At 45.1% G+C, this 23,322-nt stretch overlaps 1 protein-coding gene across 3 annotated transcripts in view; it reads right to left on the bottom strand.

The window, feature by feature from the left end:
* The window catches only part of CCDC18 (coiled-coil domain containing 18), a 1,360,824-nt gene that overhangs the window by 705,917 nt on the left and 631,585 nt on the right, over positions 1-23,322 (bottom strand). For all 3 annotated transcript variants that reach the window (XM_078646342.1, XM_078646344.1, XM_078646343.1), the window contains one exon: positions 9,172-9,249. In XM_078646342.1, the coding sequence (XP_078502468.1) occupies positions 9,172-9,249 (78 nt within the window). The remainder of the gene's footprint in view (positions 1-9,171; positions 9,250-23,322) is intronic.

Below are 23,322 nucleotides of genomic sequence, written 5' to 3'. Positions count from 1 at the left end.
GTACTGCTCAGTGGTTAAGCCAAACCCATCAACCAGTGTATTTTTCAGGACTTGGTAATTGTTAGCATCCTCAACTCTAGTAGTGAGGAGCTTATCTCTACCTTTGCCATCAAAGGAGAGCCACAGTATAGCTGCCCACTGACTTTGGGGGATGCACTGTACAGTGCAGGCCCTCTCCAAAGCAGCCATCCATTTCTGGATGTCGTCCCCTTGTTTAAAGGGGGGCACTATCTTTGTCAGGTGTTTAGTATCTAAACCCTTCTCTTTTTCTCTTGGGAGATTGCTGCCACCAGTGGGAGCTAACCCACTCATCTGCTGCTCTCTAGCAAAGGCAAGCTTCTCTTTGGCCAGGGCAAGTTCTTCCCTTTCAATCCTCAGTTTAGCTTGTCTCATCCTTGCTTCATGCTCTCTTCTCTGAGGGGAAGTCAATCTCCTCTGGGGAGAGTTCCTTCTCCCCTGAGAAGAGGCATTAGAGTGCAGAGATCTAATGGAGTCCCTAGAAAGAGATCTATCTCTCCTAACTCCAAGGTTAGGCCTACTTAGGGTCAGTACTGGGGGTCTCACAGACAAGAGTATCTAAGTTTGGGGACCTGGTTAGGCCAGAGTCCCCAGGGACTCCCAAAGTAAATGCACCCAAATTTTTGGGGGCACTCCCACCACCTGGGGGATTACTACTAGTAGTAACAGGAGGTTTGGGAATGTTACTTGGGGGTATGTTCTCCTTATTGTTGTTCTTTGGGCAACTGCTGTCAGTTTTCAAATGACCCACCTGTTTACAGGGATAACAATAAGGTTTCTTCTGGGCATTGGAAGGATTCTGGGACCCACCCCCCTCAGAGGATTTTTGGGGCCCTGATGTGGTTTGATCTGCAGATTTATTCCCACCCTTCTCTTGAGGCTTGGTTGATTCCTTTTTCTGGTCACCACCTTGGTTCTTAGGACTAATCCTGGTTCTGACCCATTTGTCTGCCCTCTTACCCAATTCTTGTGGAGAGGTCAGATCAGAGTCTACCAGGTGCTGGTGTAATAACTGGTTCTGACAATTATTTAAGACTTGCTCTCTCATAATAAGATTATACAATCCTGTGAAGTCAGTAACCTTGCTACCCAGTAGCCAGCCTTCCAAAGCCTTAGTGGCACAATCAACAAAGTCAGCCCAATCCTGAGACTGAGTTTTCTGGGTATCCCTGAACAGCAACCTGTACTGCTCAGTGGTTAAGCCAAACCCATCAACCAGTGTATTTTTCAGGACTTGGTAATTGTTAGCATCCTCAACTCTAGTAGTGAGGAGCTTATCTCTACCTTTGCCATCAAAGGAGAGCCACAGTATAGCTGCCCACTGACTTTGGGGGATGCACTGTACAGTGCAGGCCCTCTCCAAAGCAGCCATCCATTTCTGGATGTCGTCCCCTTGTTCAAAGGGGGGCACTATCTTTGTCAGGTGTTTAGTATCTAAACCCTTCTCTTTTTCTCTTGGGAGATTGCTGCCACCAGTGGGAGCTAACCCACTCATCTGCTGCTCTCTAGCAAAGGCAAGCTTCTCTTTGGCCAGGGCAAGTTCTTCCCTTTCAATCCTCAGTTTAGCTTGTCTCATCCTTGCTTCATGCTCTCTTCTCTGAGGGGAAGTCAATCTCCTCTGGGGAGAGTTCCTTCTCCCCTGAGAAGAGGCATTAGAGTGCAGAGATCTAATGGAGTCCCTAGAAAGAGATCTATCTCTCCTAACTCCAAGGTTAGGCCTACTTAGGGTCAGTACTGGGGGTCCCCCAGATCCTAGCCCAAGCAAGTCTAAGTTGGCCCTAGTTAGCCTTCTGACTACCTCAAGACCTTTGTCTGCCTCATCCCCAGAGAGTTCCTCAGGATCCTCCTCCTCAACTGCATTTACAGTGTTGTGGAGGTCTGGATCCCCAGTGGTACCCTCCAAGGCTGGCATATTCCCATCTAGCTGAGAAATCTTTCTCGCATCATATGTCTCTAAGAAACCTATCAGAAAGGGAATGGTGGGATTAGACCCCTGTTTCAGTTTCCTGGAGGTACACACTTGTCTCATCTCCTGGAAACTGAGAGCTTCATATCTTGAAGTGACCTGTGGAGGGTCAATAACCACAAGGGGAGTCTCTGAAGACTCTCCATGGGTAGACATGCTTTTCTAGTGAGGTGTAAGTGGTGCACTTACCTACACTATTTGTTTGCCTACTGATCCCTGGCTAGAGTTGTAGTTTAGGGTGTGCTAGGCCCTAGGAGCTACAACAGCTGGTTCAGTAGAACTCAGAGTATTCTAAGCTAAGTTATATGTACCTTTAGTACTTATGTGATCTTTCAAATGATATTCTTAGGATATGTGTGGTAAAACAACAGCAAGCTCAAATCCCAACCGCTGCTCACCAATGTGAGAAGTTGGCCTGATGTGCAGTGCTCACTATTCTAGTGATCACTATATATCAGTCCAAACAACCCTTATTGATGATTGATTGTAAGTCAACCTTATAGACCAGCTATCCTAGTAGCATGGATACGAGCAGTCTAAGGCTAAGACTCTAGAGGGCGTGTTAAGCCAGCTGTTTTACCATCACATTACCCCTTGAACACCAAGTGAAAGGACACCACACAAGTTGTTATGAAAATAAATGTATATTTATTTCTAACAAGTCTACCCTGAACTCTTTATGAGTCAGGGAGCTAAGCACAATACAAAACTCTTAAGAAAATACTTTAAGTCGCACAATTTACACAAATGCCCGAGGGGCACGAAAAACCATATATTACAAAAGTGGAATGCGAATTACTAGCAGGTAAGTAACTATTCTCATAGACTTTAGAAACGCTAGTCCTACAATGCTAAACACTTAGATTAGTTGCAGGAGGCCTGTGGACGTCGTGTGCAGAGTGGGAACTCTCACGCGTAAGGCGGGAAAAAGTCTATGGAAGCTAGTAAAGACAAAGTTACTGTTCTCGGGCGAACCCGACTAGGTGGGTCGAAAACGGGAGTGGATCCGAACACGTAGGGTGTTGGACTATGCTGGAGCACCGGAGTACTCAGGTTACCTAGCCCAGGGGCTGCGGCTGCATAGGGTTGAAGTTGCGTCGGAAACCCACGTTGAAGATCCAGGAGCCTGAAGAAAGAGTTGCTGGCAGGCGGCCAGTGAAGAAAGTTCGTGGTGATCCAAGCCTGGATCAGGGAAGAAGAAAACCTGAAAGCAGAGGGGACCAAGTTCTGAATCACTAGCCAGTGATTAAGTGGGCACCAGGATGGCACCGGGCGAAGTCACCGCAGTCAGGTGAGTGGGCGCTGCTGGGCTCTGCAGTCTCTCGGACCAGGAGGCGTTGTCGGCGACCAGGATGGAGGTGCGAGCTGTCCCACGAAGGTTCTTGCTGTCGACGTCGCTGGACCCAGGATTGGGGCAACAAGTCTTGGCAAATGCAAGGCCCACGCGGTGGACCTAAAATGGCGTCTTGAGTGGACCAGGAGGGTTCAGGGTACTCCTCTTTTGGAGGGGAGCACGGGCTAGTCTGGAGCAACCAGACCAGCAGTGTTAGTTGTCGTGGAGCGTCGTGAGGGGGCCACTAGCCAACGGGCAAGCGACCTGGACAACGCGGTGAGCAGCAAAAAGCAGAAGGGCCCCACGCCGATCTCGTGGATGCAGGGGGGCTGGACTTCGGTGCTGGAGCTGCTCAGGGTCGGGGCTTCTCTTACCCCAAGGCACTCAGTCGAGGGTCACTCAGGCGTCGTGCTGGACAAGCGTCGTGCAGTTCTGAAGATGGCCGGTCCCTCGAGGTCTCGTCACACCCACGGATCACAGCTGGGCTGATGATGCAGGTTGAGGTCAGAGGTGCCAGGGAAGCCGGTTCTCGTCGTGCTGGAGCAGTCTTGATCCGAAGGAGAGACTGGCAACAAACCGCGATGCTTGGTTGGTGCCTGCTGCTGCAGGGTGACTACTCCTTAGTCACAAGGGAGAAATCTTGAGAAGAGTCTTGAGTTCCTTTCGTGGAAAGTTGGTTCAGGATTCAAAGATGATCTGATTTGGAAGGGGGCCAGTTCCCGCCTTTATCCTGAAAAAGGGGGCTGGCACGCGACTAAGTCCTGCCCTATGGGTGGGACCAGGAGGGGGGTGGTTACACCCCTCTCCTTTGGCGGGCTTTCCCCAGGCCAGGGGCTGGAGTGCCCCTGGAACTGGTTCCAGCCGGCCTATGCACAGTGAGCACCGGGGTGCCACTTGCAGTCACCTTCCTCTAAAGCCCTGCCTACCTAGAATACACAAAACCCTGTCTGGGACGGTGCTGGCACCGCCCCTGGCAGGAAACCCTTTGTCCTTGCCTCCTGTGCTGGGAGGACTCCCAGCAGCAGGAGGGCAGACTTGTGTCTCGGTGGCAGCATCCATCTTGTGGAGCTGAGGCTATGTCTGACTTTAACCGGGGTTACAGGTTACATACATGTCGTGTCCCTCTAGAAGGGTGGAATGCTAACCCCGTCGCCAGAATTGGCGAGGGGTTAGTATTCCAATTCGTATGACACCTTACTCGACATGTTTTGATAAAGCGATACCAGAGTTGGCATATAACCGCGAGGATTATAATGCACTTAAGAGTATATGGTATGCGATATCATGGAAACGGCTAAGGGATGGATCCCGAAAGCCGAAGACAGGCTCAGCTCATGCCAGAGCACTATCTCACACGATTCCAAGCACTCTGCCTTCAGGATTGTCAAGGCCTGCCATAGGAGTGACTGATAGGAGATCTGTGTGTCCATTTTTAGGGTTAGATATAGGTATACTATATCTAAAGCAAAGGGTGATTACACCACCTTGCCCCAGATGTCAAGCAGCCAGTTGTGTCAGATTTGGATGGCCAGCCAGGGGTGGCATAATACATGCTGCAGCCCCTGGTAGGCCCTGGGTACACCTATGCCCTGGGTACCTAAGGTACACTGTACAGGGACTGATAAGGTGACTCAGTATCCAATTAGATATGTACCTAAGGTACATGGAATCCATTTTACAGAGAGAGCAGTAGGCCTGGGGTCCTGAATAGCAGGGCCCCAGGTCAACTAAGTCAGAAAACCAGCAAAACACCAGGCAAAAAGTTGGGGGCAACCATAGTCAGGGATCTACCTTCCTACAGTAACCTTGACAACACCATTAGATATACTTTATTTAAAGTGACACCCTCTTTAATGGTAATGTGCCATCTGGTATGAGAGGGGGGATATTGTGATTAGGGGTCAAATGTGATTTCAAAGTGTCACCAAGGGGATTTTCATCAACTTTATGCATATATTTGTAAATTATTACGTAGTATTGAATAGCGTGTGTAACAAATGTACTTTTCCAATAAAAAAGCACAGACTGGACATTCATTTATTGAGTGTTATTGTTGTGTGCCAGCGAATGGTAAATATTAGCCCACACAACCTCCCCTCAATAGGCCCTGGCTGCTGCGGTTCATTACCCTGACCAAGTGGGGTGCTAGGTTCCCAGTGAGGGGAAAATTGTGAACGTATTTTTACTGCAGGCCTCATATCCTGCACAACTAATAGCCTGGTTTCCTTACAATTCTGAGGTCTACTAATCAGAAGTCTCCAAGGAAAGCACAGAGTTCCAATCCGGATCTGGCTTTTATACTGTGCCACAGCCAAGAACTAGAAACACACCCAAGAGATGGAGGCAGATAAAGTTTAACATGCAAGCAGATCGTTTCAACTGAGCCACAACCATGGAGAGTGGAATGATAACAAATAGAAGTGGGTTTGAAGTGGTATAACCAACAGAAGAGGGCTTGGTGCTGCTTTTGTTGGGGGTGTTGATGTCCCTTAGATCCACCACTTTAAGAAACGTCTGTGGGGTTTGAAAGGGCTAGGAGGGTTGACACTGCTGAGAGGATTGGTCTCTAAAAAGCCTTGCAAACAAAAATAATCCTTCTGTTTTTGAAGCACTCCAAGGGGGAGGAGTCTGTTTTTCCCATACAGTCTCTATCAAACAGTATATCCACCAATGCAGCCTGGCCATTCACGGAAAAGCCATAACACGTTTCTGGGCATGCCCAAGAATAGTATCTGCCAAATCTATGCCACTTGTAAGAATTTGCCTGGAGGCAGCCAGAAAGTCACCAAATCAGAAAACAGTTTCTTTATGAGACCTAGAAGGTGGTGTAGTAGGGAAAGGATTGGGGATCTGTGTAGCTGAAGATTTTAGAACCATCAGGCCCTTTGGAGAGGGATGTGCAGACTAAGAATTTTGGATAAGAGGGTACATGCCTATGATGCCTAGCGAACTGCTTTTGCATTGCAAGGCATGAAGGGATTTGACCTCAGGCAGCCAGCACTGGTTCTAGTAATGCTGTGTTCAACAACAGAAAAGGTAAAGAGCCACCAAAAACAGCGGTTGGATTTTCTCAAGGATGGTTAGACTTCGTCTCTATAAATGGCAAAGAACCCAAATGCTGCTTTAACCACAATGGACATGAAGCAACAATTGTTCTAAAAAGGAGGTCCTAAAGGGGATGGGATACCATCTTCTGTAGATTGATCCAATCCATTACCAATTTGAAGCTAAAAAAAAAACCTTTCACCTGAGAGATAAGTTTGGAGGAGGTTGTCCACCTTTAAATCATTTTCCTCAATGCATATAAAATTCTCGTTAGGCATGTCAAGTCCAGATGTCTTCCATGTGTGCAAACCTCTGGAATTTGAGAAGAGGATCAGCAAAAGAAAGCTTTTCCCTTACCTCTAGCCACTCAAACAATTTCCACAGACTTTGAGGGCTCAAACAGCCAATGTAAGAATCGCCATTCATGGAAGCGGCACAAGGACCAGGGCATGCGGAGATGCACAGCCAGGTGGTGTCTTGGTCAGATACGCTGGAATTGGGAAGCATGCAGGAATGTGCTCCACCCTTGAGAATCATAAGAGCCCCAAAGGAATGAGGGGGCAGTCTTGAAGCTATCCTTCATGGGTTGTCAAAAGGCTTTGATCTGAGACCAGTCAGCTAATGGAGCTAGAAAATCCAGTTTAAGTTAAAGGGCAGGTATCCACTTCAAAGAGAACGAGGAAGAGACTGGTATCGCTGCAGACTACCTGTATGGTCTATGGTGAGGGACTATCATCAGGGAAGTTAAGGATTTCTCCGTTTCTGTGGCATTCCTCATGTTTCTTGTGAGAGAACCTATTAGAGAATCGCTCCATATCAAGTGACTTACATAAAGAAGGAGAGAGGGACTATTTCACGTTGTCCTCTCAGGCCTAAGCCAAAAATAGTGTATTTCTCCTCCCTGGAGGCTTTCTGATGCATGAAGTTTCATGGGTAACTAGTGGCCAGGCCTCAGACATGACATGCAGCTGTTGTGAGGGTTGTCAGAGTTTAAACCCAGAAACTTTTCAATGTGACATGCATAAGTAAATATGGTTTGTTACATGGTGTGGTTGTGCAACCTCACTGTGCAATAAACTCACAAATCTATCTTGGGTCCAGTCAGGCAAATTTGTCAAAACCTTAGCTCAATCTGGGTAGCTCTGACTTCAAGCAGTCTGGTTTTAGCATAGAAACTAGTGCAAAGCATTTAGTAATACCAAAACAATTGAACAAGAAAGAAATGCGACACAAAGGAACGCAACATCAATTTATAAAAAAAACATCTTTTTATGAATTTATAGAAACCAAAACAAACCAAATCCAATGGAGGGTTCTGGAAGTATGATTTGACAAAGTTGTGTTCGGCTACTCCACCCTACTTTGGGTGACCAACTTTGACAGGAAGCAAGTCAGGGAGGCAGTAAGTCTTAGCAGGACTGTTACTTTGAAGTCAAAGTAGTAGCCAGTTCAGTTCCAGGCTCTATGGGCAACTCACCATAGACATCAATTAAGTGGTCCTGATGCAAGGGATAGAGGATGCTGATCCGTTCGACAAGGGTCTTCCAGGGGCAAACCCTCAATCCACAAAAATGGTGGGGTGACTTTTGCCACAGGGGTTGATGTTCCTTGAAGTTCAGCCAAAAAACAGCTACATCGAGGTCAGGAACTGTAAATAGCAACTGAAAAACTTAGGCAACAGAGCGGAAACTTTCTAAAGTTGCCTTCTACTTTAAAGGTACATTAAATTCAACTCGGTCATCAAGTTGGGTTTAATGGAACAATTTTTTTGATAGCTTGAAGTACCAACTTCGGTAGTTCCATTCTGGAGAAATCACAGCTGAGGTATCAGTGTGTAACCCAGTACTTGTCAATGAGGCTACTCGCTTTTCCACAGTAAAAACATCAATTTGGGTTTTTACTGTTAGACCATGTTAAAAGACATGTACTTCCTTTTAACCGACAGCACACTACCTTTGGAATTCTTGTGCCTACCTTAGGAGTGACTAATAAATATTAAAAATATATATTAAAAAAGAAGTTCTGGACTCTGAAATATGTTTAATGGCAAAGTAAAGTTGGAATTTTAAAACTGCTCAACCAGTTTGCAGCGTCAGGCTGGGAGACATGTTTTACTTTGTCACAATCAGGGTAGTTAATTAAGAGTCGCAGACCATGAGGGACACTTTAAACTACATGCCCTGGGTAACTCTGGTGCCATATACTAGGGATTTATAAGTAAGTTAACTTAACTCAAATCAAACAAACTTTTAAGAATCAGAGCATTGGCACTGAGCTCTGGTTAGCTGGCCTTAGTGCACTCTACGATATTACACCAGGACAAATAGTCAAAAAGCGGGGGTGAACTTGCCAAAATCCATTTCCTCACGACATCGGACATAATCTGCTGTTGAATCATAATTGGTAATGTTGAGGTATCTGGTAAACACTTAAGAAGGCTTGGAACAACAGAAAGACATCAGCACAGTCAAGGGGTGCTGTTTATAGGCAAGTGTCACTGCCAAGGAAAAAAAGTTCTGGATGCAGTCTAGCATGTAAGGACATTTACAAGGTGAAAAATCTGCTGGAAAAACATTAATCAGAAAAATGAATTTTCACTGAATGTACTTTGCAGACTTGGTGGAGTTCTCCCACCACTTTACCAATATCCAAGTATCTTACTTTGCAACAGTAGGTAAGTTAACTATTACTATTATGGTGCGATTCCCGTATATGTTTTTAAATGTTGCATAAAGAAGATCTCTTTTAGTTGCAATGGGTGGTATACTGGGATATATGAGATTTAATAAACACAAATTCATACACTAACCTGGACTGCTTCCTCTGCAACCTGATTTTGTAATATCGCCACAGTTTCATCGTTCTTTAGCCTTTGAGTTTCCATTTCCTATGAAAATATAAACTATATCAGCAACATTAAAGTAAAACTATTCTTAAAGTAAAACAAGATATTGACCTTCAGAAAGAAACTTACTAAAGGATATATTTACTCACAAATTTCTCATTTTTTGAAAACAGCTTATTGGCATGTAGGACAAGCACAAAGAGGCATAGATACCTATATTCACCAGAGTGGCTCCATGACGTCATCATCATGCATGCAGATGGTACCAGAAGCCCCTAACTAAATAAATGTATTGAGCTGTCTGTGTCATCGTGTCTCAATTTCAACTCAATTTTTCAAACGCTACAGAGGGCATGGAATGGAGAAACTAAGCAAAGTAATTTGTAGCATGAGAATCCAATAACGGAGATGAAATGGCGATGAGTAACAAATTGGTTACTTACTGGCAGGAGTAGTTTTGCAGCTTGAAGAATTTTCTGGATTCACATGCTGTGCATTTTTCTGCCATCTTGTGGTTGGGTCCGGATTGTTTGCAGTCTATTTTCACTCTTTTTTTTTTTTTTTGCGTGTCGGCTGTTGCCACCATTTAGTGCCTTGTCCATCACTCTCCAGACATCAGACGCCTCCCCAGAAGACCCTCTGCGTGGTCGCCATCTTCAGCTTCTTTTTCCCAGTGATTTGGTTACTCAAGTTACTTCACCTGTGCTTACCTCTATCTTTTGGTTTTGTCCTTTGTCTTACTTTTATCCTTATAACCGGTTTCACCTCATTTCCTTGGAAACGGGTGGGTCACATGTGAATCCAAATAATTCATTAAGCTGCAAAACGAAACCTTCTGGAAGTAACCATGAAGTTTTGCAGCATTAATCTTTTCTGGATTCACATCCTGTGAATTGCCTTTGAAGCAGACGCTTTGTTTATTGTGGTGGCTGGGTTTGAAATGAGGTTGGACTTGCAAACAAATACTTCAGTACTCTTTGAACCGCTTGTGATTCTCTAGTCACTTGGAAGTCTACGCATTAGTGCTTTGTGAATGTGAGGGCTGCTGAACAGGTGGCTGCCAGACATATGTCGCTTAACTGGGCGGGAAGATTAGGGTTCTCCTTTCTACCTTGCTGATTGTGCTCTGGGCTTTGTTTCCAGTTGTACGCCAGCCTTCATGTGACACATTTGCACTGTCAGGGCTATCCACCTCAATATAGTGCCCTTAACTGGCACTCGCTTGTTTTCTCTGTGAAGGATACAAAGAACTGTTTTGTTCTCTCTAGAAAGTGCACTATTATTCCACTTGAGTACAGCATATGCAGGGCTCTTTCAACCTGAGTCTTTAGTTCCTGGGAGAAGCTTGGGATTTGGATTGCTTGGTTTATGTGGAACAGTGGTATGAACTTTGGTAGGAAGTGGGGGCTGGTTCTTATGACTACTCTAACCTTGTGTATTTGCAGGTATGGTCCTAGGTGGTAAGTGCTTTCTGCTCATTTATCCTTCATAATGATGTCATGGCAATTAGTAAAGCTGATCTACTGGGGTATATTTAATGCTGTCCTGTGCTGTGATTCAAAGGGGGGTTCATCAGTTGTGTTAACATCACGTTTAGGTTCCATGTGGGTGCTGGTGTGCACCTTGGTGGGTATTCTCTTGGCACCTTCTAGGAACTGTTTGACCACCAGTGTAGTGAAGAAGCTTTGGTCTCTGTGTCCAGTAGGTTTATTGTCCAGTTGGTGAGTAAGGTATCAGATGACTGTGGCGTCTTGTGTTCTGTTTTTCAAAAGGCCAGATTATTCTCAACCCCTCTGTGCACCTCTCCCATGTGTCCCTGTAACACCTTATAGCTTGTCTTCTCGCTCCCGTTAGGACTTGAATTACTCTCTCTGGAAGGCCCAAGTGTCCTCAGGAGCCGTGCTGCCAAGCTCAAGGTGTTGGGTTCTGGGTAGAGAAGTTTCCCGCCTTGCATGGACAGTAGGTTGTGTGACACTGAAGGTCTCTTCATGTTGTTCTGTGCCATCTCTATCAGCTCGGAAAAACATGTTTGTCTTGCCCATTGTGGGGCAATAAGGATTAGCATCCCCACCGACTGTTTTCACTTACTGGTCACTAGTGATAATAGCAAGATTGGGACAAAGTGTACTCACATTTTCCTGACCAGTCCATCTGCAGTGCATTCCCCAGAGATTGGCGGTGCGGGTGCCTGGAGGCAAAGCTTCAGTAATTTGCATTCTGTGGTGGTGCGAACAGGTTCACTTTTGGAGTCCCCCATCTCTGGAACAACCTTTGTATCATGGTCTGATTCAGATCCCACTAATATCAGATGGTTGCTTACCTGCAGAATGTATCTGCTTTAATGTGTCCACCTCTATGCAATATTGATCCTGGATGATATTTGAGGATATACTTTTCAGATATGACCTCTTGCTACAAGGAGAAAGGTCCCTATTCTTCCACCTACAGTTTTTGTGTGGAGGGAGCTCTACTTTTGCGAGTCACTTGTTTGCGGGACCTGGTCCTCTGGATAGTTGTTCCCTGCCTCTCACTCTGTTGTGAAAGGCTTTGTGGTGCCTGATACAGCCACCGTTTTGTTGTCCCCTCTGGCTGGCTTGCCTGTTGTAAGGGTTGGTGAGGAGTGGTGGGCTGAAAGTTCACTCTTCCTGTCGGTCTTCTTGAGGAGGCAGTTTTCCACCTCTGATGGCCTCTAAACTGTAAAGCCCCCATGGACTTTGCCATCTATTATCCTTTTTCAGCTGCTGCAGTGCATCATTAACCACACTGCCAAAGCGTTACTCCCCGCCGAAGATGGGGCGTGCAATCTTATTTAAAATGATGGCCCTTCCTCGTCTGCTCTATGTTCTGCAAAGTACGCCCTTTCCGGTCCCAGAGAAGATTTTTCAGGTGATCGAATCAGAGCAGCGCACACTGCTATGGGGTGGGGGGTGTCCGAGAATTGCTCTCAAGAAGCTCCAGCGGGGGGCATATGAGGGAGGGCTTGCCGTCCCTGATGTCCAACTCTATTATTGGGCGGCGCAGTTAGTCAACATCAATAGGTGGGTGTTTTCCCCGATGGAGGAGCCGGCATATAGGGTGGACCGCATGGTCTTCAGAAGTGGTACCTACTTGGCTGCTCTTTATCGCAGGGGTAGACGCTGCTTAACTCTGCCACCTCAAACGGCCACGGTGGTGGGGGCGTGGAAGCGGGCGACAAAACGGTTAGGTTGGGAAGCGAAGCTTACAGCACAAAACCCGCCGTGGGCCAGGAATTACCTCCCAGAGGTTGCGGAATTGAAGGGTCTTCGCCAATGGAGCTTAATTGGCATTGATGTGCTGGGCGATATATGGAAAAGAGGGGACATGTTGGAGTTCACTACCCTCCAGGCGGAATTTCAAATGGGGAAAGGGGAGTTCCTTCACTATCAACAGCTCAGACATGCCCTCTACCAGCATCTACATCACGGGGAGCAAATACCAGACTATGCCCCACTGGAAGATAGATTACTGATGGACCCCATGATAGACAAAGCCATTTCCCTCACATACAAAGAGCACATTAATTACTTGACTGACCCCCTTGGGCCTCTGCGGGAAAAATGGGAATCAGATGTTGGGCTCTTGGAGGAGGATGACTGGAGGGAGGTCCTACAGAGTCCCCGGGAGCTGGCGATTCGTGCCCGGTTTAGGCTGGTTTAGCTACGCATATTGCACCGCTCCTACACCCCACGCACGACAACGCCGGATAGGTTATGTGGACTCACAGTTTTGTCTGAGGGGTTGTGGGGAGGTGGGTGTGAGAAGTTGGCCTGATATATGATGCTCACTAGTTCTAGTGATCAACTTGTATCAGTCCAAACAACCCTTATGGTGATTGGTTGTAAGTCAACCTTATAGACCAGCTATCCTAATGGTAGCATGGACAAAGCAGTCTTAGGCTAAACTCTTTTGGCATGTGAAGCCAGCTGTTTTACCAAATATAACCCCTTGAATACCAGATGAAAGGACACCACACAGGTTGTTATGAAAATAAACAGTATATTTATTAATAACAAACACCTCTGAACTCTTTATGAGATCAGAGGGCTAAGCATATGACAATCTCTTAGGAAAAATACGATAAGTTGCACAAAATTACAATGGTGCCCTAGGGGCACGGCAAACCATATATAGTAAATGGGTTAAGGAAATCGATAGAAGGAATGGAGCTGTCCAGAGGCTGTAGGATCGCTGGGACTACGCTATCCTAACTTTAGGTAAGTTATAGGAGGCCCACGGAACGCGGGTGCAGAGTGTGAACTCACACGCAGGATGCGTAACAACGTCTATGGACAGTATAGTTCAAGAAAAAGGTGAGTACGGACAATCCTGACTGGTTAGGACTAAAACGACTGTGAATCTAGACACTAGGAGAGTCAAGCTACCCTTGAGCACCGAAATGCTCTTGTTACCTCACCCACGGGCTGCGGGTGCATAGGTGCGAAGTCGTGTCGGGTTTCTGCTTTGAAGTCTATGGAGCCTGAAAGAAAAGATGCTGCAGGCGACCAGGAGGAAGATGTCCGTGTGATCCAAGGGTGGATCAGAGATGCTGAAGACCTGAAAGCAGAGGAGACAATGTTCAAAGTCACTAGCCAGTGATTGGAGAGGAACCAGGAAGGAATCAGATGTCGTCGTCGCGATCCGGTGAAGAGTGGACGCTTGTCTCTGCAGCCACGTGGACCAGGAGGTGTCTTCGACGACCAGGATGGAGGCACGGGCATGTCCCACGCAGGCTCTCGCTGTCTGCGGTGTCGGATCCGCATTTGGAGTCAACAGGCCTTGGCAAAGGCAACCCACGCGGTGAGTGGAAACGGCGTCTGGAGTGGACCAGGAGGGTCCAGGGTGCTCCTCTTTTAGAAGGGAGCAAGGGCCAGTCTGGAGCAACCAGACCAACAGTGTAGTTTTCAAAGATCGTTGTCTAGGAGGTCACTAGCCAGCCGGCAAGTGACCAGACAACGCGTCGAGCAGCAAACAGGCAGAAGGGCCCCACGCAGATCTCGTGGATGCTGGAGGGCTGATCTTCGGTGCAGGAGCTGCTCGGGGCTGGGGCTTCTCAATCCCCAAAGCACTTGGTCGAGTTTACCTCAGAAGTCGTGCTGGAAGCGAAGTGCAGTTTTCTCCAAGATGGCCGGTCCCACGTGTCTCGTCGCACCCACGGATCTCAGCTGTGCTGCAGATGTGAGTTGAGGTCGGAGAGGTCTGGGAATCCGGGTCTCGTCGGGCTCTGAAGTCTGGATCCTCGAGGGAAGACGACAAAGTGAAGCTGCTGGACGCTTGATGGTGCCTGCAGTTGCAGGGTGGACACTCCTTGCCCACAAGGGAGATTCTTCAATCTTCTGTGGAGCAGAACGTCGAAGTCCAGAGTTTCTTCTTGTAAAAGTTTCAAGTCAGGATTAATCTAATTTGGAATGGGACCAGCTCCTACCTTTATCCTGCTAAAGGGGGCTGTAATACGACCAGGTCCCTCCTATGGGTGGGACCAGGAAGGGGGTGGTTACACCCCCTATCCTTTGTCCGGTTTCGCGCCAGAGCTGGGGCAGGGATGCCCCAGCAACTGGTTTGAGCCGGTGTATGCACAGGACACCTTGTATGCCCCAGGCATGTCTCATTCCTTTCAGGCCTGTCCTACCCAATACACAAAATCCTGTCTGGGGTGGTGCTAGCGCCTCCCAAGGCAGGAAACCCTTTGTCCAAGCCTCCCTTGCTGGAAAGACTCCCAGCAGCAGGAGGTCAGACTTGTGTCTGTGGTGGCAGCATCCATTTTGTGATGCTGAGGCTCTAGCTTAACTTTAACCGGGGTTACAGTTACATACATGTCGTGTCCCTCTAGAAGGGTGGAATGCTACCCCCGTCGCCAGAATTGGCGAGGGGGTAGTATTCCAATTCGTATGACACCTTACTCGACATGTTTTGATAATGTTATACCAGAGTTAGCATTCAACCGCGAGGATTATAATGCACTTAAGAGTATATGGTATAGCGTTATCATGGAACAGCTATTAGGACTTGGTTCCGCACGCTGCAGACAGGCTCAGCTCATACCAGAGCACCATCTCACATAATTCCAAGCACTCTGCCTTCAGGATTGATAAGGCCTGCCATAGGAGTGACTGATAGGAGTATATGGGTCCATTTTGGGGTTAGATATAGGTATACTATATCTATAGCAAAGGGTGATTACACCACCTTGCCCCAGCTGTCTTAGCAGCCAGTTGTGTCAGTTTGGATGGCCAGCCAGGGGTGGCATAATACATGCTGCAGCCCCTGGTACGCCCTGGGTACACCTATGCCAGGGTACCTAAGGTACACTGTACAGGGACTGAGAAGGTGACCCAGTATCCAATTAGATATGTACCTAAGGTACATGGAGTCCATTTTAACAGAGAGAGCAGGAAGCCTGGGGAACTGAATAGCAGGATCCCAGGCCAACTAAGTCAAAAACCAGCAAAACACTAGGCAAAAAGTTGGGGGCAACCATAGTCAGATATCCACCTTCCTACAGTGGGTACCTTCTTCCATATTTTGTCGGACTGCGCCAGGATTCGGGCATATTGGTCAAGGCTGACGGACATAATGTCGGAAGTGGTTGGCGCAGAGGTTCAATTAGAAGCCAGATGACATATTTTGGGTGTGACGAGCGACATCATCTGGCCAAAGTGGGACAAGGTTTGGCTGGCATTAGCGAGAATGGCCGCCAAAAGAAACATAGCAATACTATGGGGTAGTAATGTCTTGCAGACAGTGGAGGATTGGGTGCGGATTCTGGATTGTGCCAACGAGCTGAAAAAGTGATATATAAAAGCAGAGGATGTCCCAAGAAATTGGAGAAAATATGGGCGGCATGGAGACTGTATAGTGGGGATTCAATGGATACCCAGTCTGTGTCTAACCCCGGAAAATATTGTGTAGGCTAATATTGTGTATGTACCGAGGTCGATCTGTTTACGATGATTTTACGAGTGACTTTGCCTTTTATATGCCCACTGAGCTTCAGACACTGACTAATGTGCGACTCTCATGGAGCTTGGATTTTATGTGCAGGTCGAACTGTTAATGATGATTTTATGATGGCCTTTGTCCTTTTATATGCCCACCGAGTATCAGATGCTGACTAATGTGCGACTGTCATGGAGCTTCGTCTTTATATGCAGGTCAAACTGTTAACGATGATTTTATGATTGACGTTGCCTTTTATATGCCTACTGAGTATCAGATGCTGACTAACGTGCAACTGTCATGGAGCTTGTTACTTCAATAAAAAGATTTTCAAAAACATTTTTTTAAAGTCTGACACTCGCAGCCAGGCGCGCCGCCTCAATACTGCTCCCGACACCAGCTGTCTGCACACGGTCTATGGTGTCTAGTGCTGATTGTAAGCATGTACTAACTATGTCCCTACCCTCTTTCTACAAGGGAGCTTGTTCTCTTCTGGTACTGCTCTAACAGGGGCTTTAGCAATTCTCCCACTTCTTCCTAGTGCTGGTGAGCATACATATTAAGCAGGGCACTGAAGCTTGCAATGTGCACCGGCTTCCCTTTCAAACTTTCACCCCACCATCTCCATTCTTTTGCTCTCTATCAGGGGGTGGCCCTGATGATACTGGCACATTGGCTCTTCTCCTTGCAGTGGCCACAATGATGGGGTATGCAATTGCGTTGCCTTGAACATAAGCAGGGTCCTTTGATGAGTGCTTGTATTTTTTCCCGCTCTGGGTGTTACTGACTTACAGGTCGCCAGTTCCTTGAAAGCCTTTCTCCATTGCATTGCTTTCTGAGGGGAGAAGGATTTTGAGTAGACAGTGTGTTCGAGATTTTTCTTCTTCTAGCTAGACTCCACATTGGGCTGCTGCTCTCTTCACAATCATGTTCTATGGAAAGGTCATATGGAGACGACAGCCTCGACAAATAAGAGTCTACTCCCTCTTCTGGCGAGTTGGCGTTGAGATCTTGCCACAGATCCTCTTCGGGTTCGTGAAGTAGGCTCTGCAATTCTGGGTCCACTTCTTCGTAGAACAACTGGTGTTTTTCTTGGGGTCTGGCGCTAGTGGCAGTTTGAAGTCCACCGCCTCCTTCTCCTCCTGGTTCTTTTTTCCGCCCAAGGTTTTGATGGAATATGAAATTTCCAGAGGGCAGGGCAAAATCCTTCTCTAGGAGATTACTGCCATCTCAGCCTCGAGCCTTATATATTTCCGCTCGATCTCAAGCGCTCGCTCTATGGTGTCTAGTCTGCTTGCCAGTCTTTATTGGGCGTTGGCGTTTCGGCTGTTGGTATTTTGCCCGGTACCATCTCTCGTCCTCAGTCATATTTTGGAGGACTGATCTCCTCTGGTGTCCTTGGTGTGGTACCAGAGCGGCTCTTTCAATTTCAACTTGCTTTTAATCCATTGGTGTTTAAGTGCTGAGATGGCTTTTTTTTGGGGGTGGGGGAGGGTTTGAGCTGGAAGGTCTCTGCTCACTTGGCCCTTGTTTTTTCTGCATTACCTGTCCGTGATTCTCCTTGTGTTTCTTGTGTTCTCGGTTGGTGACCTCTCTTTAGTAACCTCTCTTGGTGTTGTTATTCTCTTCCTCTCTTGCCAGATTGAGGTCTCTAACCAATGAACTGTCCTTCTGCGCTTGCATGCAGTGTGCCTGTCCATGGTGATCATACACAGGGGCCTCTGGGGTTGGCGTCTGATGTCAGGAGAGGGATGGACAAAGCACCAAATTATGGCACCAGAGAATGCTGAACAGAAGAAAAAAAGAGAAAAGACAGCAAGAGGAGAGTTCCCGACCCAACCTCTAGATGGCGAAATAATGCACAGCATGTGAATCCAGAAAAGTCACACTGCAAAATCTGCCTTTAAAGGTTAGCTTACATCAGCAAGAACATTACCGGAGATGGTAGTGCATGACGCAAGAGGGTCGTGGTGCTCTAACTGCTGCGTCATAACTGGATGAGCTTTTTTCACTGAAGAAGGGATGCTAAGCCGGGGATGCCAAGCCGAATTTCTTGGTGGGCGACGACTTCTTAAGTCCAGAAGGACTGTGTGTGTGTTTTCAGTTCCAACTTTCCCCCAGTCTACTTTCTTTATTTACTGACTTTCGGAATACTTCTTTGATGGGTTGATCGTTTAACAAAGCCACTATTATTGGATTATCAAGGCTGGGGGATGTATGGGTGGGAGGCGCAGTCGTTCCGTTTGGCGACCTGCAGCGCAAATTTGACTTGCATGAGAACAAATCATTTCGATATCTTCAAGTTCGTAGTGCGCGGTCTAAAGCGCTCTCCAGGGGCGATGTTCTGCCGGTATCTTCTCCTTTGGAGGATAGGCTCCTAGATGACTATCTTCCTGAAAAGGCCATCTCTCTCACATATCATAAGCATCAAAATAATGTGCTGGACCTGCTGGTTAAAGTTCGGGCAAAATGGTGTTTAAATGTGGGTGATATAGATGATGAGGACTAGAGGGGGGCCCTTGCCTCGCACCGGGAGACTGCAATCGGTCCTGATTCAAACTTAGTCCAACTTAAACTGCTCCATAGGATCTATTATACGAGCACGGTCCTGGTAAAAATGGGTCCGATGAGTTTTCCCCTCTGCCCACGAGGTTGTGGCTAGGTAGGCACCTATTTACATCAGTGGTGGGAATGCTCGATCCTCCAGAAGGGGAAAGATTCTTGCAACTCTGTCCCTGACTTGCGGGAAGGAGATTGACAGTTCCCCACGACTCTGCCTCTTGGATATTTGGGAAGCCACTGATCTAACGAGGTCGGAGAGATTGTGGGTCACTTTGGGATGCATGGTGGACAAGCGCAATATTGCCAGGATGTGGAAAGGTGGAACTGAATTGAAATGCTCCGATTGGGACTCTGATATGGATTGGTGTAAGCAGGCTGAGAGAGCGGTGTATGGAAGTAGGGGCTGTCTGTGGAAGTGGACCAAAGTTTGGGCCCCACGGAATGAAAGCAGAGGATGGTTGTGCACCCCCATTGGTGATACCTCCCAACTCACGGAGGATACTGAAACACTATGATCTGGCTCCCTATGACTGCACTTCCACTGACGTTTCCTGGAAATGATGTGTTTGTGGGAAGACCCACCCGCCCCCCTTCTGTATTGTTTGGTATTGATGTTTGCCGCATTTCTTATATACATTTTTTGTAATATTATGGTTGTTTTTGTGTTTATGTTTGTGATGTTATTTGATTTGTTCTTTTATTAAGATTTATAAAAAAAACAAAAAACAAAGCCACTATTATTGTTCTTCCAAAACCGGATAAAGACCCTACTTTAGTTCCTAATTATCTTCCAATATCCCTCATTAACCAAGAATGCAACATATATGCCAAAATCTTAGATAATAGTTCTAACGCTTCTACTTACGTCAATTATACAATCAGACCAAACATGATTTATGAAAGGTAGATTGGCTGCACATAACACTTGTCTTTTATGCCACATTATTTCTTCTGTATTGAACTCAAATGTCCTGTGGGTTTGTTGGTCTTAGATGCGGAGAAAGCCTTTGGTACAGTGAATTGGTAATTTCTGTTTAAAACACTGGAAAATTTTCATATGGGGCCCACATTTTTGAAATTGGTTAAAGCATTGTACTCAGCCCCCTCCGCTTCTATTTATATCAACTGAACTTTTTCTACTCCATTCAATTTATATAGAGGTACTCGCCAAGAATGCCCTTTATCCCCCCTCTTATTTCTTATTGCCTTTGAACTTCTCTCATGTTGCCTCTAGATCAATCAGCAATATACTGGAATAGTTTTAGAAAATTCTGTGTTAAACGTTTCTGCTTATGTGGATGATGTTATGTTATATGTAAATTACCCTATTATTTCCCTGCCTATTATTCTTAATATTAATCACCATGTATGCTGAGAATTCTGGTAATTCTTTATACATCAATAAAACAGATTTTTTTTCTATTACATATTTTTTTACAATTCTACGATGATAGCAAATACAAACATTCTGAGATCGCCGTCAACACTAACTCTATTAAAACTACAACTAAAATAAACTGCTGAATGCAACAAAAGATACATTAAATAAATGGTCATCCCTCCATCTAAATTGGTGGGAATGTAATGAAGTGGTTAAAATGATTATTACCCCCACATATTCTTTACAATTTATCCATGTTACCATTTTATATGCCTTCTATTTTCTTTAGAACATGTTTTAAATGAATTACTAAGTTTATCTGGAACAATAAACTTGCCCGCATTAGCGCTAAAACTCTGCAAATTCCCAAAAAAGAGGGGGTATTGGCTTACCTGATTTTAAGAAACATCATGTCTGGTCTTATTGCACACAGCTAATTATGGTTTCAAAATACTGATACTTTCAATTCTCCCAAATGGCTTTTATTAGAAAAAAAATCTCACTGCCATTTTCTCTACCTGCATTTTTGACAATGGCCAACACCAAGCTTGGCAAAATCTCACCCATTCGTGCCGCCTCCAAATTTGCCCTCCTATCTTTTGATAAAAAATGTGCTATTAATATTAAATGGTCTAAAAAAACTTTCACTTTGGTTTAACCCCACCGTTAAACTTAATAAACATATTCATTCCCGGATTTCCTGGATTAATGCTAGTATTTTTTATATTAATGATATCCGTCAAGGAAATATGTTTTATTCATTTGATGAGCTAAGCACCACTTTCCCCAATCTGACTTTCCTAAATATGAATTATTATGTAATACCATCCTCATTAGCTACTTTAATTCGCTTCCTTCTGCTAAAATATCTTATATGGAGTTTTGTCTTGGCCTTTTTAGCTGGGCAGGACACACAAGTTCTAAATTGTATACAAAACTCATAACTAATCCTTCCCCTTTTATGGTTGTGCCCAAAATGGTCTTCAGATATAAATATACAAGCATCTACAGCACAATGGAAATCTATTGGGTCATCTAATATTGCTAGTTATCTCCCAGCTACCTCTATACAAACTAATGTATATCTCTTATACCAATGCTTTTGGGCCCCAGATAAATTGTTCAAAGTAAAATTGCTGAATACACAAAACTGTTAGAATAGTAAAACTACTTCAGGAAATTTACAACATAAACTGTTTGATTGTCAGATTGATTTTAAATTTTGGACTGATGCCTGGATTATTATCCAGCCTATATCATTTCCTGTACTAATCTACAAATCGTATGCTTTTAATACTCTCCATCTCCTGCTGATAAAAAGCTTTTTGGCTTCCTTAGTTGTACTCCTGTTAAATGAATTGCTTCAAATTGGAAGGATGTAAAACTATTATCACTTAATGCTTGATGGGAATGGAATAGTTTCCTTGAACATGGACATGGGCATTCATCATTAGTAGGTACTCGTAACGACTGTACTATACTCATATCTAGCATGTGGCAAACTCTTGACTCATATTACCACTGTAGCTCATTATAAGACATATACTGTATTAGCTTATATTTCTTATAGTAGCCCTACTTTGTTTTCACGTTAGTAATCTGTTCAAAACCACTGATGCAAGTTATTGTTCACATATTTCTACAGTAATCTTTTTTACATGGCATTGACACTGCATTCTATTTAAAATCAATAAATATTTTTGAACTGTAGCAAGAACATCGCCTGAGGTAAATAACTAATTCTAATGGATACCATCTTTGTACTGATTTTTCATCTTCAGAAAGACTACCACATCGGTAGATACATGCAAGGATAAATATGCTAGAAAGCTGTTAAGTTATAAAACAATCTTTTGCCGGATCGCTTGACAAAAACATCTTTGTTGAGACAGGAACATATACGAATGGTGTGCATGAGAGCCATGAGGCAACTTGACAAATGCCACCAAAGTGTACCAGAATCTGCAGTATTCTCTGTTGCAGTAATATTATATTCATGTCTGAGGTTTAGTTTAGTAGATCTGAGAGGAATAAGCCCATTTTGATCTGGGTGCACCAAGTGTGTTTACCCCGTAGTTTGTTCGCTAAAGCTTTGGTTAATATTTTGGTGTCTACATTAAGTAGGGATATTGGCAGGTATGATTGACATTTTTCTCTTGGTTTCCCTTCTTTGTAAATAAGAACAATTGTTGCAGTTCTCAAATCTCTGGAGAGTTATCCTGTGTGGTTTAGGTTATTTATGTCTCTGATCAAGTTCCTTTCTGTTTCCCTAATGCTGAGCCACGATAATAGCTTCCCCGCCTGACTCCCAGCCTATATCCAATACTTTTTGGCGTGGCTTAACCACCCCCAAAAGTATTTCAGGGAGATGCTGTGGCTGCTAAACAGGGGTAAGCTTCCGCATTGTAATGTGGTTAATTTAAGTCAGGCTGGGGGTAACTTGTGCTGCACGCAGTGTAAACGGTTTGGGCAGGTAGAACGAAAAAGTGGTTGAAAGGCAAAACGGTTGGATCCTCAGCCCCATGGCTACCGGCAGAAAGCGGTTCGAGTTTTAAATGCACACTGATAAACATACGCTCCCATATTAAGCACACATTTGCTTTTTTCAGCTTTTTGAAACCACACACTCCAGATACAACATCCTAACCGAGACTTGGGTGGATGAAACTTCGAACCAAGAACTAGCTGACGATTTAGCCGGGATAAACAGAGCAGGCAAGCGAGAGGGTCTAGTAGAGGTCTATCGCGTCCACATTGAAGTTATAGGCGTACCCATTCTAATAAATGGTTATGAAGCTATGCTATTTAGCTGTAAAGTACCCAATATATCCTTATTTTATGGATTGCTGATCTACAGGCCACCTGGACCCAAAGGATGCTTCTTAGAAGGGTTACAAGATATTTTGTAACCCTGTATGCAATATTCTAATTTTACTATTTTAAGTGATTTAACTTTTATCTAGAGAATATCATTAACAAGAACTCAGAACAACTCCGATATTTTTATGGTTTTAATCTTTCTTAGCAGGTACATTTGATTACACATAGTATTGTGTTTCTATCTAGGAACCTAATTCGATATTTCTATTTTATGCCCTTGTACGGTTATAATAAATAATATCCTTATAAAGGCATAAGAATCATATCCATATTTGGTCGTAGCCCATGCAGTCCACATTAAGCAAGGCTACTTCCCCGGACTCCTAGAAAGCACAATG

The sequence above is a fragment of the Lissotriton helveticus genome, chromosome 1_1 (genome assembly GCF_964261635.1).
Source record: "Lissotriton helveticus chromosome 1_1, aLisHel1.1, whole genome shotgun sequence".
Classification (NCBI taxonomy): Eukaryota; Metazoa; Chordata; class Amphibia; order Caudata; family Salamandridae; genus Lissotriton; species Lissotriton helveticus.
This window is presented reverse-complemented; position numbering and strand designations above follow the sequence as displayed.